Consider the following 17,787-nt stretch of genomic DNA (forward strand, 5'->3'; position numbering starts at 1 on the left):
TATGATGTGTCTTGCAGTTCTTTTGGAATGGCTTTACTCACAGTTCATCCTGCTAACATATTCATCTTGGGCTAACAAGGCTTCTGTTTTGGGAAAAAGACGGAGAAGCAAAAAAAGAGTACTGTAATTGGCATGAAAGGCATAACAAACTTTATGCTTGTGTTTTCTTTCAGGAGTTTGAGCCTTTGATACAGAAGCCTTATACAATTGTCTACCTCCATTCTGCTGCATCTTTACAGCTGTAAGTATGCTTATATTTAAGGACAACTGCATCATTTACATTATTCTTTTTTGTAGCCCTTGCCATAATATTATTTTCAGGAAAAATTTGTAGTTGCACCCATGGTCCGGATTTATTTGTGACTCACCATGTACATTTTCAAATTTTTTGTTTAACCTTCCACTTGGTGATGAGTGCCAACTTGGAAGGGTGTTGACTTGTTCGTGTAGGTTACTAGTTTCCATTCTTTCTCTCCACTACTATTTTGTTTACCTTTAATCATAGAGAAAGATATGAGAAATTTGCCAAGTCCTGTAATGTGCGTAGGTATGTGAACAGCTAGAGTTTGGAAGGGTGTCTTTGCGCTTGGACTACAGCTTGAGAATTGCATGGCCAGGCCCATTTGCACCACTGCGCTGTGGACTGTTGATCCAGTAAAATTTAAGACATGATTTTGGTTTTAAACTTTTTATTCATTATTGAGAAAAATAAATATACATTCATTTTTATTTGATATTACTAGTAAAAAAACAAACTTAATCAAACCTCCAAGGGAAGTAAGAAATACTTTTTATAACCAGTTGGGACTTCAAATATCTTTTCATAATCTTTGGAAGTTAATAAGTCCTTTCTTAACCCAGTTAAGTGGAAGCAAGAATTTGAAATATGATCTAGGAACTGCAGCTGAATGATTAGACTTAATAATGTGTACATACTAAATATTTGCCACTGCTTAATACAAACATGAAGGAAGGCAAATTAATTTTATGGAATTACAGATTGAAAAGACGTCATTCACGATTGGGTCCGGATCTATCCAGACCCAATTCATCTTGTTTATTAACACATGCTCATTAATGGCATGTTGTAATATTTGTATAACATGTAATGGGTATTTTCGTACCCTAATCACTGTACAGAAGCCTACTTAATGAAAAGCAAAACACGCAGACCCTGATTGGGTTTTCTCTGCAGCCATCAAAACCTCTTTCTCCTCGTTCGTTGCTTTCTTTCATGGTATCAGAGCGACAGGTTCCAGGTTCTCTCTTCAACATCTTCCTCCAAGGTAATCTTTCCATTAACTGTTCCATGTTCTCTCCTCCCTCGTTGCTTTCCTACTCCTCTTGAATCTCTCAGCCAACATATTCTGCAGAATATTATTTTTTTTAGTTAACGTATTCTGTTTTTCCTTATTTCTAAGGTCTTCATCTCGTCAATCCCTTTTCACTTTTAATCGTCACCCACCATTAATCGTCATCCTCTTTCCTTTAAAGTCTGCACCTTCTCTATTTTGCATTTTCTTTTCCCCCTCACGCTGTTTGACGTGATTCCATATGGTCACGCAAAGGGCAAATCCTTGTGTGATTTCATAAATTGTTCATCTTCTTCAGAAAAGTAAGGACAAATTCTGATCTGAATAAAATATCAGATTTCTTTTCTTTACATTTTAGAATATCGTTACATCCAAAAATCAGATTCAGCCCTTTGCATCTTTCAAAGGAAAAACACGTTATATCCAAATAACGTGTTTTTGTTTTGCTTCTCATTAACTGATCTTTATTCAGATCAGTTTAGTTTACTGCATAACTTCGTTTTTTGTCTCGGGTCTGCTGTAAAAAAAAAGGCAACCGAGTTCTGAGTTTTCTGAAATTACGTATTGGTTCTGACCTTTATTTCTGACTATTTTTTTTTTCCAATATTCTTTTCCTTCCGCCTTCAATTACCTATGAATTCTTTTTTTTCTTCTCAATCTGTCCTCTCTTCAAACTTTCTTAGCCAACATGTGTCAGAAAAACTGAACAACTCCAATTTTCTTATTTGGAAAAGACAAATCATCCCATTCATAAGAAGTCAAGATCTTTATGGGCATCTAGATGACTCTGTTTCTGTTCCTCAAGAGTTCATATCACAAGATGACAAGACTGGGGAGGGTGACACTTCCATTACTTTTGTCAGAAATCTAGAATATATATCCTAGATGAAGCAAGATCAGGCTTTGGTTGCCTACATCACTTCCACCCTATCACAGGAGGTGCTTGTGGCAATCACCGATGACTGCACAGCTATGCAGTTATGCCATCGTCTCGTTCAGACGTATTCTCAAGTTTCTTAGGCAAGAGTTTTATTTTTAAAGAAAGAATTTCAAATGTTGAGAAATGACTCCATGATTGTCATGGAGTACTTAAACAAAATGAAAACCATCACAGATTAGTTGGCCATAGTGGGATGCGCGGTTAACGACAAAGATATGGTGCAACAAACTTTGAGCGGACTGGGACCCGATTATCATATGATGGTTGCTTCCTTGCTGTGTTTGCCAGACTTACCTACATTTGAAGATTTTCGTGCTAAGTTCTTACAGTATGAGATGACTTTGAAAGGATTCTTTGAAGGTAATCACAACTCCGTTGGAGCCCACGACGTTCTTGTCACAGGAGTCACCTATGGTCGAGGATGTGGCAGGTATGAATCTAGAGAAAGAGGAAGTCAAGAGAGGAACGGACAAGGAGGTCGTGGAATATTACCTACTCCGAGCAGAGCCGGACCTGTAAAGAGGCCAATGAGGCTTGGGCCTCAGGGCCCCTAGGCCCAAAAAAAATTTAGGGGCCCATTTTTAAGGCCCGAGCTCCCCTATTTTTATTTAATATAATATAAATATTTGCAATATTATATTTGTTTAATGTGAATGCAAATTTTATTGTTATTTTGATTCTTTAAAAAAAATCCGGAGGCGCTGCCCCTGAACTCCTACTATTAAAAGGGGGCCCATTTTTTCCCTCCGCCTCAGGCCCCATAAAACACAGGTACGACTCTGACTCCCAGTATGCCTCCTAATCTGCAAAGGTAAATGACAATACCTACCTGCTTTCTCTGCAACAAAAGGGGACACATAAAGGCAAATTGCTGGTTTAACCCGCAAAATAGAGGAAAACAATTAGAGACAAGAAAGAGAACAAATACATTGAAAAATAGTAGAGAAGTCAAAAAACTGTTATTGTCTGCTTTGGCTGAATTAAATATCAAACAGAATGATTAAGGCACTTGGTATGTTGATTCTGGTGCAACCACTCATGTCACTGGTGATGCTGGTAAGCTCCTAAATCTTGTTCCTTATGTTGGTAGAAATAGTATAGTCACTGGAGATGGGTCTCACCACCATATTTCGCACATTGGAAATTCTGTAATCCCTATGTCCAACTCTTCTGTTGCTCTTTCAAATGTCATCCATGCTCCTAATATCAAGAAAAATATTGTTTCTGTCTCTAAGCTTGTAGATGACATTAATGTTTCGGTTGAGTTTACTCATTTCTTTGTTTGTGTTAAGGACCTTCATACGAGGGAAACGTTCGCTGGAGGAAAACGACAAGGGAATATGTATGTGTTCCAAGAGAATCCTTCAACTGGTATTCAGTCTGTTGATTCCACCTTGAAGCTCACGCCATCATCCTTAGTTCCTCCTGACAATGTTTTTAATCTTTCTGAATGTATTGAGCCAAATCTTTGGCATGGTCGTCTGGGTCTTTGTAGTAGTCATTTTATTGATAAGCTTGTTTCAAGTAGTCTTATTCCCAAGTCAAGTCTAAGTTTTAAGTATCGACAAGAAAAAATGTTCTAGTTGTCTTCAGTGTAAGAGTCATGTTCTTCCTTTTTATTCCATTAATAAAAGTGCTTCAAGACCATTCGAGATTATATGTTCTGATGTTTGGGGCCCGGCTCCAGTTTCTTCCATGTTTGACACTAAATATTATCTCATCTTTGTTGATAGCTATTATCGATACACATGAATTTTCTTTATGAAAAGTAAATTTGAAACTTTTAAGATATTTCGGAACTTTCATTCTTTTGTTCAGAATCAATTCTCTGAGAATATCATTTTGTTTCCAATGTGATGGAGGGGCTGAATTCTCTTCAAATGACTTTATTAGTTTCCTCCAGACAAATGGGATAAGTAGGCAGACTTGTCTTGCCCTTATACACCTCAATAGAATGAGATTGCTGAACAAAAGCATCGCCACATTGTCGAGAGTGCAATGAGCATGATGCATGATAGTGATCTTCCAGTTACCTTCTGGACAGAAGCCTTTCATACAACAGTCTATGTCATAAATTGATTGCCCATAAACATCTTGGAAAACAAATCACCCTATTTCTCTTTACATGGTGTGCATCCAAATTATCATGATTTGCGTGTATTTGAGTGTGTATGTTATGTTCATGTTGTCAGTTCAATGCGACATAAGTTTCAGGATAAGGCCTTAAAGTACAGATTCGTTGGGTACGCTGATGATTACAAAGGCTACAGATGTTATAATCCTGTAAGCAAGCGCATCAAAATATCCAGAAATGTTGTGTTTGACGAATCAAATTTTGGTCATAATGCTATCACTCCTCCTGAAATTGAAGTTTATCATCCTTGGTTAAACTCAAATCCCTTTTCTAGTATTGATGATGTTTGTTTTTTTTAATGTCATCAAAGAGATGAGGGAAATGTATCTACTGCTGAGCAAAGACATCAGGAAAGTGTGATTTCTGAGTCACTATCGGCCCCAGAAAGATATAAAGGCATTGTTTACTCTCGACGTGAGAAGGAGCTACCCCTCAGCTCATTTCAGGAGTAGAATCCTCATTTTTCCATTCAATCGCCTGTTCACAGAAGGTCTACTCGATCTCGACATCCTATTGATAGGTGGGTTAGTTATGAGAATTTTACAATGGATTTCCAACTCTTCTTAGCCTCTTTGGGTAAGGAGGATCAACCCACAATATTTTATCTTGCAATAAATTCTAAGAGATAGATTGAAGCTATGAACGAAGAAATGGAGGCCCTTCATGAATGTGTGACTTGGGATATTGTTCCCAGACCACACGATCGAAATGTGGTTGGATCAAAGTGGGTGTATAAGATAAAGTATAAGCCAGATGAAGCTGGTTGCTAAAGGCTGCACACATGAGCAATGACAAGATTATGACGAGGCTTTCAGCCTGGTTGTGAAAATGGGCACTATCTGCATTATACTATCATTGACTATTGAACACCAATAGACTCTCAGTCAATTGGATGTGAAAAATGCGTTTCTACATGAAACTCCTAAGGAAGAAGTATACATGGAGCAACCCACTGGGTATGCAGAAGGAAACTCTAAAGAATACGTGTGCAAGTTAAAGAGAGCTATATATAGTCTAAAGCAAGCATCTCGATCTTGGTTTGACAATTTTTCGCTTGAAGTAGAAAAATATGGCTTTATTCGGTCTCTTCTCAACCATTCTCTTTTTATATTCAAATGCAAAGATGTAGTTACCCTGTTATTGATATATGTTTATGACATTATCATTACAGGTAACTCTAATGAACATATTGAACAGTAAGAACTTCTGAATCATAGATTCAAGATGAAGGATCTTGGTAAACTGCGATACTTTCTTGGAGTAGAAGTTGACAGGACTGCTGAAGGCATGACACTCACTCAACATAAGTATACCATTGATGTTCTTAGCAAGGCAGGTATGACTGATTGCAAGCCTCTAAGCACACCCAATGTACTTCATCAGAAACTCAGTTCCCAAGATGAAGATCTATATGAGGACCCTACAGGATATCACATGATAGTAGGAATGCTTCAGTATCTTACCTTCACTCGGCCTGACATTGTCTATTCTGTCAATCAGGTATCTCAGTTCATGCATGAACCACATATTGGGCATATGGAAGCTGTTAAATGCATTCTTTGATATTTGAAGGGAACTATTGGAGATTGTCTTCAATACAGAAAGAGTATGCATGGCCATCACATGCAAGAGCTTCTTACTTACACAGGTGCAGATTGGGCAGGAGATCCAGATGAACGTAGATCAGTTTCAGGATACTGTATTTTTATTGGCCTAAATCTTGTCTCCTAGAGCAGTAAGAAGCAAAAGGCCATAGCGAGGTCGAGCACATAAGCAAAATATAGATTAATGGCAGCAGCTATAGCTGAAGTAACATGGATCAGACATCTGTTGACAGAAGTAGGAGAACCGGTTTTCAAAAGCATTTTCCTGTGTGACAATCAAAGTGCTATCAATATGTCATTCAATCCCATCTACCACAGTCGTGCCAAACATATTGAAATTGACCAACATTTTGTAAGACAGAAGGTCGAAGAAAAGGAAATTGAACCAGAATACGTTCAGACTGCTGATCAAGTTGCTGACTTGTTTACAAAAAGACTTATCAAGGACAAATTTTGGATGTTAAAAGGCAAGTTGTTCATGGTTCAAAACCATGTACACCTTGAGGGAGGGTGAAAAGACGTCATTCACGACTGGGTTTGGATCTCAGGATCCAGACCCAATTCCTCTTGTTTATTAACACATGCTCATTAGTGGCATGTTGTAATATTTGTATAACATGTAATGGGTATTTTCGTACCCTAATCACTGTACAGAAGCCTACTTAATGAAAAGCAAAACACGCAGACCCTGATTGGGTTTTCTCTGCAGCCATCAGAGCCTCTCTCTCCTCGTTCGTTGCTTTCTTTCACAGATCTGGTAAGCTTTAACCATGATGTTATGCTAGAGGTGACTAATAGGGCAAAAAAACGATTGATTGTCTTATATGCTTTTTATCAGAGTTAGTTAACCAAGGCAAGAAGTTGCATTTTGATCAAAGCTGTAGTTTTTCTTGCTTTCATGCCATTTTAATTGTTTTCTTCAAGAGTTTCCTTCATAATGATTGGTTGCTTGTGATATATATATATATATATATATATATATATATATATATATATATATATATATATATATATACCATTCCAAACACATCTACATGGTTGGATTTGCAAAAAAAACATTGGAAATGCCCATATTTCTGGTTCTCATATTCTGGTGACTCCATATATATATATATATAAATTGTTTCTTCAAGAGTAATTGTCCTAATAGAAAGTTAATATATGAAAAGTTGGTCTGGGTTGTTGGTATTGAATTCCTCAGAACGAGGTTCAGTGAGAAAAGCCATAAGTCTTTGAAACAATTGGAACAGCTGTAATTTTATTGTTATTACAATGACTGGTATTATATTTTTTCCAGCTTAATTAAGGGTCAATTTTGTATTAGCGATTTTGGATTTTCAGCCTTGATAAATGAATGAAAAGGCTTTTTAGCTGTGATCTGAGTTTGCTAGAGTTCTATGATGATAGCTGACATGATAACTGAACACTAAGGCCCCATTTGGATGAGAAGGGACCAAACCTAGGTTTTGCCAAAAAACAGGTAAAACCTGGTTTTAGGGTGTTTGGATGACCAAAATACTTGGTTTTCCGGATTTTTGGTTGGCATCGAAAAAAAGAAGAAATAGAAAGCTAGCTATTTTCTGACCAAGTACCAAGTGGAAATGGCTGGGATGGCACCACCCATGCTGGACAGTGTCATCTCGACCATTTTCCGGCTGGTGGATTGCCAGAAAAATGGTTGAAAAAAACAAATTTTAGAAAACAAGGAAAAAAATTCCAACCATTCCGGCCAACCACTGGCTGGAAAATGGCAAGGATGGCACCACCTCCACTGGGTGGTATCAACCCAGCCATTTTCTGGCTTTTTTGGCAATGGCCCAATGCTCAAAATTTTAATCAAAACAGAAAAAGGAAATGACTGGGTTGGCATAACCCATGCCAAACGGTGCCAGGCACCATTTTTCGGCTGGTTTGCAGCTAGAAAATGGCCAAACTGACTGGCAAAATAAAAATAAAATGAAAATCATTCTGTCCATCCACTGGTTGAAAATAGCCGGAATATGATTTGGGATTATGATAGTGTAAATGGGAAGATGTGTAGAGGGGTAGCTTTGTGGGTGTTATAAGAAGCTCTCCACCCGGATAAACTTGGTCTGGGGGTGAAAAAACACCCCTACCAAAGTTTTTTCAAAGCCTGATTCTGGGCTGGGTTTGCTCCAAAACCAAGTTTTGGAAACGGCATTCTAACATTCCAAAACTTAGTTTTGGAGGCGAAACCCAATGCCCAAAACCTGGTTTTTAACCAGGTTCTAGGTTTTGGGTATCATCCAAACGAGGCCTAAAACATTACTTCAAGTCAATACCAGAGCCTTCTGAATGGTTTTATCTGTGAACTAGTAGACGATATGAAGTACCACATTGTTGCAAATGTAAACCTTGTGGAACTTTGGAGATGAGCTAAAAATTTAAGAAAAGTGTTATGTAACTTAATGTTTGCCTTCTCAATCAGTGCCTTTCTTTGTTAACATATTTGGTTACTATGAAAATGATCAGGCAACCAGATTTAGGATGGATGAAGCGGTTACAGCAAATACTAGGTCGAAAACACCAGCGTAATTTGCATGTAAGTGATTTAGTGAGAACTTTATCCTAAAATTTGCATTGGATTTTCTTTTTTTGAGGAAATTTGCATGGATTTTATAACCCATCTTTGACATTACTACATTATTGCAGGCAATATATATGCTGCATCCAACATTTGGATTGAAGGCGGCAGTCTTGGCCTTGCAATTGTTTGTTGATGGAGAAGTACGTAGTTGTTTCTTATTTCCTCCCACGCCTGTCAACCCATGCCATTGCATTTGTGTATTGAAACGTTTAAAGTAGGACCTAAGCTTATGTTGTCATGCCCTTGTCCACTTTATATAATTGTTGTAATAGATGCACGCAATGCATTCTATTTGCCAAGGGATGTTGAAATTGCAGTCAACTTCTCAAGGCTCAGAGAGGATCTTGGGTAGGCTTCATCATGCATAACCGTGCAATGACAATCATGCTGAACTTGTACTATCAAGATTTTGGTATGGTTTCACATGCATGGCAATGTAACCATTCCTAGGCAGGTTGAATCACTTTTGGAAATTCATTTTTCTCTCGTCTACAGGTGTGGAGAAAGGTCACATATGTTGATCGACTACTGCAGCTATTCAGATACGCCCCACGTGAGCAGTTGACCATCCCAGATTTTGTCTTCCAGTGAGTTCTATTATGGTGCAAATGACTGTGTTTATGTCTGTTCTTTTGATTATAGCCTGTCTCCCTCTTTATCGATCTTTTTGGTCTGTGCAGGCATGATCTTGAGGTGAACGGAGGAAAAGGCCTTGTTGCAGACCCAAGAAGCAAATATATACATCACCGGTCTCCTGGATTACCAGCATCTTCTTCGGCTACCAACAGTAGAAACTTAACTTTATAATGCTGATCATGTTAAAGGTTCAGTATGCAACTTTTGTACCTACGTTGTTGGAGTGCCGAAATGAGTGTGAAATAGTATGACGTTGACTTCTATTCTCGATCTAGTGTATAAAATATATGTGCAATTCTTTTTATTAATCTCTTGTGACTACGGAAAATAGTTCAATCTTGTATCCTTTTTTAATCAAGAATAAAAATGTTTATAATTGATGAGACGATTTCTTATCTTCCACCTTGTGAGTATTTTCTCATTATCTGCATCTACTGACAGATATGATCTATATGGTTTGTTTAGTCAAAAGCATGTTTTGGATAGTTCAAAATTCCATGAATGAAAAAGTCATGCTTTTATGTCGGAATCACTCAATTGAAAATGCTATTATTCCTAATGAACGAAAAAGGGGTTTGCTGGTGGCAGTGAAACGGATGTAGGAGTATGATAAAAATCGTGATTACAAGCACTAGTTGCAGCAAAGATGTAAAAGTGATCAGAATAATAAGGACTGGTTCTGTAATTTAATAGGGCACATGCAAAAGCAGTATTCTAAAGGCAGCCTAGGAACAAGAACTCGTAAAACAAGGTTGTTTTTTATCTTTTTAAACTTTTTATATAAATTACAAGGTTGCTCACGGAACTAAAAGAAGATCAAGCAGTGAACAGTAGTGGTGGATAAGCAAAAGAAAATATCAAGAAGTTGATGGGATAATTAACGATCAGTAAAGAGGGTCTGGTGGTACATGTTGAATAGGTTTGGAAGGAGCAAGATTTGGCAAACGTACATGCACTAGGTAAAATGAGGATAGGATTTTTTACAGGTGAAATTTTTTTCCTGTGAATTCTCCACCCGGCCATTCACACTGAAGAAACTATCCTCTGCTGTTCATTCAAGGGTATGAAGGTAGTAAACACACCGGTTACGGCCATCACACATTCTTAGGTTCTAATTTCCTCCTAACAAGCCTTCAAGATCTCAACTCCACCTTTACCGTGCCAAACACCTCCTGCAATTCTCTCTGTTTTTTGTAAGAATATCCCCTGCGTACAGATAAGACTTTACAACCTACATCCTTCGAAAATGTGATCAAGTTCATGAACTTTTAATGTCTTCACCATAGTTCTGGAACCTGACCAATTACTTCACTGAGCTACATTCCTCTAGTGATTTACGTTCCTCTCTTTGATCCTCACTGGGAAACCACCCTTCATCTTGGATGTCATGTCTACATAGTAATCTGGTTCAAAATCCGGCACTGCCGGTGCCACCTTGTGTTGGATTTGGGTCCCCTCCATGTGGAGGACCTGATCCAAAGAAGGTGAAGAGATGTACTTTATCTTGCATTTTTTTAGGCTTGAAAATGAGCAAAATAACAAGAAGTGAGGGACTAAAATTGAAAAAGTGAAAAAGAAAGAAAAAGGAGAAAAGAGGGCACGATGAATGGTATGCTTGGTGGAGTCTTTTTGGGTTTTGCTCTTTGAAGAAAAGAGAGAAAGAAAGAGAGGGAATAGGGTTTCGCCTTCTTGTTTTATGTAGGGCTTCTACAAGATTGTGAGAAAGAGAGAAAGAGTGGGAGAGGAGGAAAAAAAAAACTTTGATTGTTGGTGTTTTTCATCTTCTTTTTTTATCCTCTTCTTGTTTTGTAAAGATTAGGGCAAGAGAAAGGGATTTTTTGTTGTGGGAAGGTCATCACTATTGATTATTTGATATTCTTCCACTTTCACCTCTTTATTTGCTTTAATGTTTCTCTATTGTGGTGATTTGTGAGCTTATTGTGGGTAAGCATTGTGTACGCCCCTTTGTAGTCATTCTTTATATCACATAGTAGAGTTGTTCTTGGGTTGCTCTCAACTCCGTGATTTTTACCTCTCATTTTGAGAGAATTTTTCACATTAAAATTGGTGTGTGCCTCTCTCTTATTGTGTTCTTTATTTTCTTTATTATCCCTTGCTCTTGTGAATCGAAGTATATATATATATATATATATATATATATATATTGTGGTATCCCTTGGATGATAAGGGTTTTATTTTGGAGCTTGGGTGAAAGGAGTTATTCTATGTGTTATGTGCAAGGCATAAAGTATTCTTCTTCTAGGTACTTTGTTGTCATTGCCTTCGTTTGAGAAGTAGTTGCATTCAGTTTGCACTTTTTTTCCCAACATAAGTGGTATCAGGGCCTTAGGTTCAAGAATGAATATAAGCACAAGTCAGATGATTAGTTTGAATGACACAAATTATAATTTATGGAAAAACAAGATGAAAGATCTTTTGTTTGTTAAGGCTATGCATCTTTCAGTGTTTGCTACTCAAAAACCTGAATATAAAAGTGATGAAGAATGAGAATTTGAGCATGAGCAAGTGTGTGGTTTTATTTAGCAATTCATTGATGAGAATGTCTATGTTTATATTTAACATGAGAATCATGCAAGGACATTGTGGACTAAGCTTGAAAATTTGTATACTTCGAAGACCGGCAACAACAAATTGTATTTGCGTAGACGGATGATGCAACTCAAGCATAAAGAAGGAAGCTCTATAGCCGACCACTTGAATGAGTTTCAAGGGCTTATTAATCACTTGTCTGACATGGGTATTAAATTTAAAGATGAAGTTGTAGGACTTTGGATGCTTGCTACTCTACCGGATTCACGGGAGACATTTAGGGTCTCACTCACCAACTCCGCTCATAATGGTGTTGTTTCTATGGAGCTTGTTAAAGCCGGTGTCCTCAATGAAGAGATGAGAAAGAAATCTCAAGGCTATTCTCCACAGCCAGAGGCATTTGTCACTGAGAATAGGGGGAGAAGTAAATTTAAGGGTGAGAAGGGTAGAGATAAAAGCCAAAGCAAATCAAGATCAAGATAAAAAAATATGGAGTATCATCATTGCGAAAAAATGGGCACATTAAAAAATATTGTTTTCAGTTGAAGAGAGAGAACACGAATTGTGAAAAGTAAGAAAAGAAGAATAATAAGAATGGTGATCGTGTCACCGCAACTACTTCGACTGAGTTAGTTGTTGTCTATGATAATGATATGGTGAACTTGACTGATCATGATACTAGTTGGGTGATAGACAATGATGCCTCTTTTCATGTTATTTCAAATAAGAAGTTCTTTGCTACTTATACTCTGGGTGACTTTGGAGTATTGAGAATGCAAAATGATGGTTTGTCTAAAATTGTTGGTATTAGTGATGTAAATTTGCAAACCACCAATGAAACTATGTTGATGCTTAAAGATGTTAGGCATGTGCCATATGTTCACTTGAATTTAATTTCAGCATGAAAGCTTGATGATGAAGGCTTTTGTAGTACAGTCAATGATGGACAATGGAAGCTCACTAGAGGCTCATTGGTTATGGCTCATGAAAAGAAGTGCAATAGTTTGTATGTTTTGCAGGCATTAATTTCAAAGGATGTCTTGAATGTGATTGAAAATGAGAAGTCAGTTTAATTGTGGCACAAGAGGTTGAGTTTGAGCGAAAAGGCATTGAATGTTTGATAAAGAAGAATCTACTTCTTGAAGTGAAGAAAGAGAAGTTGAAAAGATGTACTCATTGTTTGGTTGGAAAGCAAAGGAGAGTATCTTTCAAGAGTCATTCTCCATCAAGAAAGAAGAAAATTTTAGAATTGGTTCACTCAGATGTATGTAGTTTTTTGAAAGAGAGTTCGCTTGGAGGTGCACTTTATTTTGTAACTTTCATTGATGATCATTCAAGAAAGTTGTGGGTCTATGCTTTGAAGAGAAAAGACCAAGTGTTTGATGTATTCAAGCGATTTCATACTCTTGTTGAGAGTCAGACAAAGAAGAAATTAAAGTGCATTCGAACTGACAATGAAGGTAAATATTTGAGACCATTTGATGAGTATTGTAAGATGCATGGTATAAGGCATCAAAAGACTCCTCCTAAGACTCCTTAGTTGAATGGTGTATCTGAGAGAATGAATAAAACTCTTATTGAAAGAGTTAGATGTTTGTTGTAAGAGGCAAAGTTGTCAAGTCCTTTTTGGGGTGAAGCATTGTGCATAGTGGCTCATGTTATTAACTTGTCTCCTCATGTTCTTTTAGATGGTAATGTTCCTGACAAAGTTTGGTTTAGAAAGAATATTTCCTATGACCATTTGGGTATTTTTGGGTGCAAAGCTTTTGTGCATGTTCCTAAAGATGAAACGACAAAGTTGAAAGCAAAGACACGACAATGTATATTCTTGGGATATGGTCAGGATGAGTTTGGGTACAGGTTGTATAAACCTATTGAGAAGAAGCTTGTCAGAAGCAGAGATGCTGTCTTTGTTGAAGACCAAACTATTGAAGACATTGAGAAAGTGGTGAAGGAAAAATCTCAGAGCAGTGCCAGCTTGATTGATATGGATCCTGTTCCTTTGTCATCTTTTCCAAATTCAGTTGAAGATGACACACATGAGGATGTTGAAGATTCACAACAGAATGTTGACAGGTCAGATATGTTTGATGGTGATGATGTTGAGCAGCATGAGATAGGTTCCTCTTCAGCTGCAGAGCCACTTCACAGATCTACTAGAGAGAGACAACCATCCACTAGATATCCTGCACATGAGTATGTCTTGTTGACTGATGGTGGAGAACCTGAGAGCTATGATGAAGCTATGCATAAAGAGAAGTGGATTGAAGTAATGAAAGATAAGATGCAATCTCTTCATGACAACCATAATTTTGAGCTTGTACAGTTGCCTAAAGGTAAAAGGGCTTTGAAGAATCGTTGGTTTTTTAGAGTGAAGCGAGATGAGAACTCGTCACATCCACGATATAAAGCTATGTCAGTTGTAAAAGGTTTTAGTCAGAAGAAAGGTGTTGATTTTGAAGAAATCTTCTCACCAGTTGTTAAAATGTCTTCTATTAGAGTTGCTTTGAGCTTGGCAGCAAGTCTTGATTTGGAAGTTGAGCAGATGTATGTGAAGACAACCTTTGTCCATGGTGATCTTGAGAAAGAGATATACATGGTGCAACCTGAAGGGTTTGAGAAGAAAGGAAAGGAAGACTATGTCTGCAGATTGAGAAAGAGCTTGTATGGTTTGAAACAAGCTCCCAGACAGTGATATAAAAAGTTTGAGTCTTTTATGGGGGAGCATGGCTACAAGAAGACTACTTCAGACCATTGTGTTTTTGTAAAGAAATTTTCAAATGATGATTTTGTCATTTTGTTGCTCTATGTTGATGACATGCTCATTGTGGGCAAGAACACTTCAAGAATTGCTAACTTAAAGAAAAAGTTGGACAAATCATTTGCCATGAAGGACTTGGGAGCTGCAAGTCAAATTTTGGGCATGAAGATTGTTTGTGATAGAAAGGTAAAAAAGTTATGGCTATCATAAGAGAAGTACATTGAGAAAGTACTTTAAAGATTCAACATGGATAAGGCAAAGGCAATGAACACCCCACTTGGAGTACAATTCAAGTTGAGTGTGAAACAGAGTCCTTCTAAAGATAAAGAAAAAGAGGATATGCAAAAGATTCTCTATACTTCAACAATTGGCAGTTTGATGTATGCAATGGTGTGTACGAGGCTATATATAGCTCATGTAGTTGGGGTTGTTATCAAATTTCTCTCAAATCTTGGTAGAGAGCATTGAAATGCTGTGAAATAAATTTTGAGATATCTTCGAGGCACAAGCAATTTGTGTCTTTGTTTTGGTGAGCACAAACCTACTTTAGTAGGTTATACAAATTCAGATATGACAGGTGATGTTGATTCTAGAAAGTTTATATCTGGATATTTGATTACTTCAGCAGGTGGTGCAGTGTCTTGGCAGTCGAGACTTCAGAAATGTGTGGCACTATCGACTACAGAGGCAAAGTTCATTGCAGTGATAGAGGTCAGTAAAGAGTTACTGTGGATAAAGAAATTTTATGCAAGAACTTGGTTTTACTCAAGAGAAGTATGTTTTGTATTGTGACAGTCAGAGTGCTATTCATCTTGGCAAGAATTCTACTTTTCATGTAAGGTTGAATCACATTGATGTGAGGTATCATTGGATACGTGATGTGTTAGATGCAAAGCTATTTGAGCTTGAGAAGATTCATACTGATGATAATAGTGCAGATATGATGACCAAGAAGTTTCCTCATGGTAAGCTTGAAGTATGTTGCTTTATCGTCGGTTTGGTGAAGTCCTTCACATAGTCGGTGAGGGGGAGATGTGTTGGATTTAGGTCCCCTCCATGTGGAGGACCCGATCCAAAGAAGGTGAAGAGATGCACTTCACCTTGCATTTTTTTTAGGCTTGAAAATGAGCAAAATAACAAGAAGTGAGAGACTAAAATTGAAAAAGTAAAATAGAAAGAAAAAGGAGAAAAGAGGGCACGATGGATGGTATGCTTGGTGGAGTTCTTTTGGGTTTTGCTCTTTGAAGAAAAGAGAGAAAGAAAGAGAGGGAAGAGCGTTTCTTCATCTTGTTTTATGTGGGGGCTTTCACAAGATTGCGAGAAAGAGAGTGGGAGATGAGGAAGAAAGAAAAAAAGCTTTGATTGTTGGTGTTCTTCATTTTCTTTTTTTATCCCCTTCTTGTTTTGTAAAGAATAAGGCAAGAAAAAGAAGTCTTTTGTTGTGGAAATGTCATCACTATTGATTATATGATATTCTTCCACTTCCACCTCTTTATTTGCTTTGATGTTTCTCTATTATGGTGATTTGTAGGCTTATTGTGGGTAGGCATTGTGTATGCCCCTTTGTAGCCATTCTTTATATCACATAGTAGAGTTGTTGAGTTGCTCTCAACCCCGTGGTTTTTATCTTTTATTTTGAGAGGGTTTTTCACATTAAAATTATTGTGTGCCTCTTTCTTATTGTGTTTTTTATTTTCTTTATTATCCCTTGCTCTTATGAATCAAAGTATATATATATATATATATATATATATATATATATATATATATATATATATATATATATATATATATATTGTGGTATCTCTTAGATGATAAAAGTTATTCTACGTGTTATGTGCAAGGCATAGAAGTGTTCTTCGTGTCATTGCCTCAGTTTGAGATCGGAACGCCGAAAAACAACATGCTCTTCGTCTTAATGAATTCCATCTCCTTCCCCAAACACAACCTTGGCCCTGTTTGCAACACCGGATACTTGTACGGGTCCTCTGCCATGAACCTCCACGTCCCATCTGCATCATCCTTCTGTAGCCTCCTTTCCTGCCGGAACTCCTCCCAATCTTTTCCCCACAATGATTCCATCCTCCCCATTGAATATGTATGGTAACAAACTATTGCTCCCTTTGGCACCATGGTGCCGTCCGGCAAGATATCATTCTCCACTGCTTGCTTGGTTTCACCCAGTACTGGCGGCTACAGTCTCATGCTCTCACAGATGGCCGCATGCAAATAGTTCATCTCTTTCACCTCCTAAAAGCCAAATACTTCTCCTTCGATACCATGTATCTCCTTGAGGATCTCATCTTCTATTTGTTTATGGTGATAAATCAACCAGAAGAACCAGGTGAGTGCCGCTGAGGTCGTGTCTCTGCCAGCGAGTATGAAGCTAATCACCATGTCCTTGACAAACCCCTCGTCGACATTGCTAGAACCAATAAACCTCCCAAGAAGACCAGTCTTATCCACCAAGGATTTTGGTTGTTGTTGTTGCTGTTTCTGCTCGCGAACAAGTCTTTGGGCAAAGTCATCAACAACTCTAAGGGCATTTCTGGGCCACTTCTCAGACCTGACCCCAAGTGCACGTTTGAGCTTCCATACAATTGGAGGGATAGTGGTAAACCGTTCACTGATGAGCCGGATGGCATCGTCGAAGGCAATGACAAAGTCGGATGGTGGCAATGAGAGGTCGAGGTAGCCAGGGTCCGACCAGAAGGTAATCTTGCAGATGTTATCGAACCCAAACCGTTGCAGCACGTCCTGGAGATCCAAGATCGCCCTTTCTATTGCCGCAGAGGCAAGCAGCAGAATCAGGCGACCTAAGATCTTCGACTTCACCGTGGTGTCGACGAACTTGCAGAGGGAGCGTGTGTTGAACTCATGGCTTGCAATCTTGCACTGGGTCTTCCAGGTCTTAAAGATGTCGTCACCGAGGAGGTCGTAGAACATAGTGTAATTGATGGAGCCCTTGGGGTAGGATTGTCTTGAGGATATGCTCCACGTTGGAGGGGTTGCCGGTGACAATGAGTTTGGAGCCGAAGGGAAGAAGGATGTGTGTAATGACCCCAACTCATACCCTTTGAAAATGTGGAATTAAAAAAAAAAAAAATACTGCGAAAAATCTCTCAGAGACCCGGGGTCCTTACAGTTCCAATTTTAATTGGATAGTTTAACACCACAAACGAACTTACAACGATCACCCACAAGAACCAAAACAAATTCTTTATTTATGAATCACAAGTCA

At 38.0% G+C, this 17,787-nt stretch overlaps 1 protein-coding gene and 1 pseudogene across 1 annotated transcript in view; one reads left to right on the forward strand and one right to left on the reverse strand.

Moving 5' to 3' along the window:
- The window catches only part of LOC149837630 (uncharacterized), a 52,758-nt gene extending 43,147 nt beyond the window's left edge, over positions 1–9,611 (forward strand). Inside the window, exons 4-8 of the mRNA XM_090006164.1 lie at positions 174–241; positions 8,485–8,554; positions 8,665–8,739; positions 9,095–9,186; positions 9,280–9,611. Of these exons, the coding sequence (XP_089862290.1) occupies positions 174–241; positions 8,485–8,554; positions 8,665–8,739; positions 9,095–9,186; positions 9,280–9,406 (432 nt within the window). The 3' untranslated portion in view covers positions 9,407–9,611. The remainder of the gene's footprint in view (positions 1–173; positions 242–8,484; positions 8,555–8,664; positions 8,740–9,094; positions 9,187–9,279) is intronic.
- A 7,185-nt stretch (positions 9,612–16,796) lies between these two features.
- LOC149837631 (cytochrome P450 94A2 pseudogene) lies at positions 16,797–17,492 on the reverse strand (annotated as a pseudogene).
- Positions 17,493–17,787: the final 295 nt, after the last annotated feature.

Source organism: Nuphar pumila, chromosome 5 (assembly GCF_984573655.1).
Source record: "Nuphar pumila chromosome 5, dmNupPumi1.hap1.1, whole genome shotgun sequence".
Classification (NCBI taxonomy): domain Eukaryota; kingdom Viridiplantae; phylum Streptophyta; class Magnoliopsida; order Nymphaeales; family Nymphaeaceae; genus Nuphar; species Nuphar pumila.